Genomic DNA, 6927 nt, shown 5'->3' on the forward strand with positions numbered 1-6927 from the left:
ACAAAAAAACCCAGGGAGACGGTCTGAAACTGTTTCTTTTTTCTTTTCTTTCTTTTTTTTTTTTTTTTTGAGACGGGATTTTGCTCTTGTTGCCCAGGTTGGAGTACAATAGCGCAATCTCAGCTCACTGCAACCTCCGCCTCCTGGGTTCAAGTGATGCTTCTCCTATCTCAGCCTCCCGAGTAGCTGGGATTACAGGCATGCACCATCACGCCCAGCTAATTTTTTGTGTTTTTAGTACAGATGGGGTGTCACCATGTTGGCCAGGCTGGTCTCGAACTCCCGACTTCAGGTGATCCACCCATCTTGGCCTCCCCAAATGCTGGGATTACAGGCGTGAGCCACCGCACCCAGCTGTAAAACTGTTTCTGCAAGCCATCTGTGTGTCTGTGACTGCCTGGCTTTTGAGTTTCTGTGTGGTAACATGTGACTGTGCCCATCTGGCTGAGGGAATCAAAGTGTCCAACAGCATCTAGCAGTGACGGGTCCTGAGTGGGTGAACACGTTGACATTTCCAAGTATGTCAGTGTTTGTGTGAATGGGTCTGTGAGTGTGTGGCGGTCAGCTTCCCGGAGCACAGTGGGTCTGTGTGCCTCTGTGAGTACATGTGTGTGCACTACATTTGTGTGTCCGTGTCTGTGTCTATGTATGGGCAGATTAATCATGTCTGTTGGTGAATGTGGGTCTGCCAGTGGTGCCTGTGAGCATACATGAGTCGGTGGTATGTGCTGTGCCTGCGTGCCTGGATCCGAGTGTGCATGTATATATGTGTGTGTACACACGTGTGTGGCAGTGAGAGAGACTGACCCAGTGTTGCCTGATGTCTGTGAAATCCACGCAGTTCCACGTTTAAATCCATCTTGCCACTTGTTTGGGGTCCACACCACTTTCCTTCTCATGGGCCCCCAATGTTTCCCCGAGACCCCCCATAGCTCTGGACACTGCAGAGAGGAGGAGCAGAGAGACTCGCTCTGAACCTTCATTTTCTGCATTCATGCCGTCGGCTCCTCCAGTCTCCGAATCCCTCCAAACATCTGTCTCTGCTGTTCCTTTTTACCTTCCAGCTCCTCAGGCAGGCCAGGTCCCCATGGTCACGAGACCTCTGCCCTCCGAGGTGGGCAGCGACAAAGGACAGCCTCCCTCCCCACCACCAAACAGAACCTTCCCACCCAGCCTCTCTTCCTCCCCGCACCTGCAAAGCCTCCCCTCCAGGTGAGGTCCACAGCTTGTATTTCTTCCAAACCTCCCAGGGCCTCATTCTTGCCAGGCTGTGAGCCGTGGACTACACGGCCAAGTATCCACCAGCATGCACAAAGGGGCTCTAGCAAGGTCATGCGGGGCGCCAGGCAGCAAGCAGCACCAGCAGTAACCACTCCATTCAGAAAAGAGCTGGGGTGGGACACGGTGGCTCACTTCCATCGTCCCAGTGCTCAGGGAAGCTGAGGCCAGAGGATCGCTTGATCCCAAGAGTGCAAATGAGCTGTGATTGCCAACACCCCACTCCAGCCTGGGTGACAGAGCCAGACCCTGTCTTGAAAGAAAGAAAAGAGAGAAAGAGAAAGGAAAGAAGAGAGAGAGAAAGGAAGGAAGGAAGGAAAGAGGAAGGGAGGGAGGGAGAAAAAGAGAAAAAGAGGAAGGAAGGAAGAAAGGAAGGGAAGGGAGGGGAGGGGAGGGAAGGGGGGAAGGGGGGAAGGAAGGAAGGGAAGGAGGGAGGAGTGTGGAAGAGAAAACAAAAGGAGGGTGGTGGGATAGAATTCTTTACTTTCCAGAGAAAAAAAAAACAAGAAACTCAGGCCAGGCCTGCAACCCGTTAGGAAGACAGACCGGCCCTTGGACCTCCATGAACTCCCTTTTCTCCTGCCCTCAGCAAGGCTAGAGTGTGGTCATTTGCTGTTTTTCACTGCTGGCGGTTGCGGGGACACAAGGCAATACAGAGAGAGTCCCCCAGCTTCCTCCTAACCTCCACAGGGCTTTAGCAACCCAATGTCTTCCCAATTATAGGAAGCAGTTGGCCAGGCGCAGTGGCTCATGCCTGTAATCCCAGCACTTTGGGAAGCCGAGGTGGGCGGATCAGTTGAGGTTAGGAGTTCAAGACAAGCTTGGCCAACATGGTGAAACCCCATCTCTACTAAAAAATACAAAAATTAGCCAGGTGTGGTGGCACACACCTGTAGTCCCAGCTACTCGGGAGGCTGAGGGAGGAGAATTGCTTGAACCCGGGAGGCGGAGGTTGCAGTGAGCCAAGATCATGCTACTGCACTCCAGCCTGGGAGACAGAGTGAGACTCCACCTCGAAAAAAAAAAAAAGAAAAAAAGCAGCAGCAGCAATTAATGCACGATACATAATACACACAGGCTTTTTTTTTTTTTTTTTTTTTTTTTTTAGACAGAGTCTCACTCTGTCACTAGGCTGGAATGCAATGGCACAATCTCGGCTCACTGCAACCTCCACCTCCCAGGTTCAACAGATTCTCCTGCCTCAGCCTCCTGAGTAGCTGGGACTACAGATGTGTGCCACAAGGCCAAGCTAATTTTTGTATTTTTAGTAGAGACGGGGTTTCACCATGTTGGCCAGGATGGTCTAGATCTCTTGACCTCATGATCCACCTGCCTCGGCCTCCCTAAGTGCTGGAATTACAGGTGTGAGCCACCGCGCCCGGCCAACCACAGCCCCTCTTTTGGGCTTTTTCCTATTGCAATGATTTTTCAATGTGTCCAGTGGCTGAGTTGCCCAGATGTTTGTGGAGCTTGATGCAAACAAAATTCAGAGCCACACAGGCACCGCTAGCAAATCCACATCTCTGGTACCGAGGGCCCCAGAATCTGTGTTTTGAATACATTTTTTCAGACGCTTTTACTGTACCTTATAACCAAGATTGGGTGAGGTGTGCAAACCAAGGGCCCTGTCCCCTCCAAACCAGCAGAGCCCGGGGCATGAGGATGGCAAGCAAAGTGACAACATAAACACAGGTGTCTCCATCATAAAGGATGGGAGTGGAACGGACAGCAAGGGCCAGGTCACCCCCAGAGCATTCGTCAATTGTCAAGTCTAAAGCTAAGAAATCAGTTCATAAATGTTTCTTTATTTGCGTGTTGGCTCAAGCCCTCTTTTTAAGTCCAAGGAGGCAGTCCACATTAAGTGTGCAGGCAAAAAAGAGATGGGAAAAGGAGGCAATTTCTCTCCTGCCCTCGCTCTCTCCCTTTATCAAGCTGAGCACCTTGAGTTGCATTTGAGGAAATTAAAACTATAGCTGACGCAACCCCATTGTATGGAATTCTTTCTTTACATTTTTTGGGTTGCTACAAGGAATCAGTATTTTTTTTTTTTTTAAATCAGGTGGTGTGTGTGGTGGCTCACATCTGTAATCCCAGCACTTTGGGAGGCCAAGGCAGGAGGATCACTTGAGGCCAGAAGTTTGAGGCTGCAGTGAGTTATGATCATGCCACTACACTCCAGCCTGGGCAACAGAGTGAGACCCTGTCTCTAAAAAAATTAAAAAAAACAATCAATGCATGAACAAAACTTTAACAAGAGAATAAAGAGGGTTGTTAGGTGAAAATGTGGCCAGCACTCCACCTCCACTTTCAAGTTCAGAGGCAGAAAGAGCACCTCTCCCTCCCACACTTGGAGAGAGGGCCCGTGAGCTGTCTCTAGCCCTCGCCTCACAGCTGGTCTTCTTGCTCTCCCTGCTCAGCTTCTGCTCTGGCCTCGGCTCTCAGCACCCTGAGGTTCCTGGCCTCACCTGCCCTGGGGACTCTCTTGGGCAGGGTTGGCAACCGGGGAGTGTGCCAGAAGGTTCGCCGGCGCTTGCGAAACCACGAAAAGCGTCCAGGGGTCTGGAACCTCACTGTCTTGACCTGTTTCCGGGCCCTGGCTCCTGGAGCTGTTCCTGTGGCCCCTTGGGCAGCTGAGACTTCAGCTTCCTGGATACCCGGGGCCCCTGCCCTCTGATTATGTGTAGCCTCTGCCCTCTGGCCAGCCTGGGCCTGTGCCCTCTGATTATCTGCACCCTGGACAGCTGGGGCCCTTTCCCTCTGGTCATGTACGGCCTCTTCCCTTTGATTATCTGTAGCCTCTGACCCCTGGTCAGCTGGGGCCTCCGCCCTCTGATTATCTGCAGCCTCTTCCCTCTGGTTATCTGCGCCCTGTGGCCTCTGGTCAGCTGGGGCCTCTGCCCTCTGATTATCTGCAGCCTCTGCCCCCTCCTCAGCTGGGGCCCCTGCCCTCTGATTATCTGCAGCCTCTTCCCTCTGATTATCTGCAGCCTCTGCCCCCTGGTCAGCTGGGGCCCCTGCCCTCTGATTACCTGCAGCCCCTTCCCGCTGGTCAGCTATGGCCTCTTCCCTTTGATTATCTGCAGCCTCTCCCCCCTGATCAGCCTCGATGTCTGCCCCCTGACCTGTGGGCGCTGTCTGCTCCTTCCTGCGGTGCCGAAAGGAGGCCCAGTTGATCTTGGGCCTCCATCGCCTAGGGGAGGCCTGGGGCACACAAACATCTCCCGCGTTTCCCACGCGATCCCCCGGGCTGGTGCCCTCTGGCGCCGATGATAGCCCTGCGCTCTCCACTGCGGTGGAGGCCAGCCGGCCCTCGCCCACCCCGGGGCCCGCCCTCGGCGCCCAACCCTTCACCCTCCGCTTCAGCCTCCCCCAGGACACCTGGCTGACATACTCCCGCCACCTGTCCGCCTTGGACAGCTGAGGCCCCAGGTTGTCCTCAAACATGGGCACTGGCAGGTTGACGCGGCGGCGGGCAGGCGGCGCGCTGGGCTGCTTCTCCTGTCGTCGGAGGAAGGCCTCGACCAGTTCCTCATCATCCTCGCTCTCCAGGTCGCTTCCCAGGAACTTGCTGCCCAGGTAGCTGACGGGCATTTTGCGCACCTTCTTGCCCCGCCGCGGGCCCTGGCGGCTCTTGTCTCTGGAGGTCTCGAAGTCGCTGAACTCGCTGTCGCTGGCGTTGCTGCTGTCGTACGTGCCCACGACCAGCCGGGGCGGAGGAGTCACCATCTGCTGCACTCTCCTCACTCGGGGCTCCTTGGGCTTTTTGGGGGGCTGGGGCGGGTGCGGGGTGCTCTTCTCGATGATGCGGGCCACGTCCTCCAGGGTGCGGCCCTCTTCTTCCAGGAACTGGGTCAGCCGCTCCCGAAATTCTGCTTCTTTGGTGGCGGGTTTAGAGATGACTCTCCAGACGCCCCCGGCCAGCCTGACCTCCCGGGGGATGAGCAAATAGTCCACGTCCTCCCCGATCTGCAGCATCCCCACCGTGGAGTCCTCCTCCTTGCGGAACACCTTGCCGATCTTCTTAAATGTCCCCACGGGCTTCAGAGCTTCCACGAGGACGTCCAAATCCACATCTTTGCAGACATCGGGGACGCTCCAAAGAATGAGGCAGTCGGGGGACGGCAGGAAGCCCCAGGGGAACCAGCCCCCCACGTGGCTTTTCTCGAGAGTCTTTAAGATCTCCAGGGTGATATCTGGGGTGAGCGGGCAATGAGCCCCAACAAACTACTGTAGCCCTTAGTCTTGAGGGAGGGACTGGATGGGGGGAGTTCCAGCAACGCTGACCCGAGAGTCTCACCTCCCCAGCCAGGGACGAGCCAAACGCCTCCAATCTCTTCGCCTGCAACAAGTAGAGTCTTGACCAAGTCCGGCTCCCCCACCAAGGACTTGGGGGAATCAATTTCCAGGATGCCTACGTGAGCCGGGGGCGAGGTCAGTCCTAAGGCTCAAGGCCCACTCCAAGCTGGAAACGTGGTGTCCCAGCTCCAAGTTGGGGCGCGCGGGCTGCCAGTGACTCTTCCTGCCCCAGGCCCCAGGGACGCGGCTGGAACTTGGGACAGGACTTCGCAGACAAAGACGGTCCAGTCGAGGCTATTCAATATGGCCGAGGCGCTGGGAGGCCCCAGCCCGGCCCCCCAGTAGGGTCCCCCGCCCCCAGGCAGGCCGCCACCCAGCTCCAGGCTGACCTTGACTCGCCGCAGCCCGCCAGCCCGCGCGCTTAGAGCTCTGCACGGTGGAGCGCGCGGGCAGGAAGTTCCTCCTCGCCCTCCGCCAGAATGAGGCCCACCTTCCCCCGTCTCATCTTACACTCCCAGACTCTGGAAGACTGACAGGGGGGCTGTCCACTCCCTTCGGGGCGGCCTCCTTCCCCTCCCCCACAGGGGTGTGGCCGCGCCCCGGGCCTAGCTGGGCCCATTGCTTCCCAGCGAAGCGGCAGTGGCCCACGTCAGCACCTTTCCTGAAAGGCAGCGGTTCCCAAACCTGCCATCCGAAATGTACAAGTTTCCAGCCAAGTCCGGGAGGTGGGTGTGCTAGTGGATTCTACTTTTTGAGAGCCACTGGTACCATAGATTAGCATTTTAAATTCACGCGACTATCGGTACCCGTACACCTATATGCGTGGGTAGAGAAATGGGTACCGGGGTCTTATTGCAACAGTCCCACTGTGGCGCTTGGCAGGTCAGGGCTCAATACATATTTTTGAGTGGATGAATAAACCTAAATGTTCATGGCCAGGCGCGGTGGCTCATGCCTGTAATGCCAGCACTTTGGGAGGCCCAGGTGGGTGGAACACTTGAGGCCAGGAGTTCGAGACCAGCCTGGCCAACATGGTGAAACCCTCGTCTATACAAAAAATACAAAAATTAGCCGGGTGTGGTGGTGCGCGTGTGTAGTCCCAAGCTACGCGGGAGGCTGAGGCAGGAGAATGGTGTGAACCTGGAAGGTGGAGGTTGCAGAGATCGTGCCACTGCACTCCGGCCTGAGCAACAGAGGGAGACTCTGTCTCAAAAAAACAAAAGTGCAAAAAAACCCCACAAATAACAACAAAAAACCCTAAAAGTTCATGAGTAGAGACTGCCTCTATTTTATGGTAGTATCTTACAGTGAAATATTTTGCAACTTCGAAAAAAGAATGAGACGGCTAAGGAT

General features: G+C 55.4%; 1 protein-coding gene across 1 annotated transcript; it reads right to left on the reverse strand.

Annotated features, from left to right (window-relative positions):
- Nucleotides 1-3063: 3063 nt before the first annotated feature.
- On the reverse strand, nt 3064-6099 carry CCDC8 (coiled-coil domain containing 8). The gene has a single exon (XM_002829443.5). It carries the CDS (start codon nt 5251-5253, stop codon nt 3664-3666), a length of 1590 nt encoding a protein of 529 aa, XP_002829489.3. The 5' UTR covers nt 5254-6099; the 3' UTR covers nt 3064-3663.
- Nucleotides 6100-6927: the final 828 nt, after the last annotated feature.

This window comes from Pongo abelii, chromosome 20 (assembly GCF_028885655.2).
Source record: "Pongo abelii isolate AG06213 chromosome 20, NHGRI_mPonAbe1-v2.0_pri, whole genome shotgun sequence".
NCBI lineage: Eukaryota > Metazoa > Chordata > Mammalia > Primates > Hominidae > Pongo > Pongo abelii.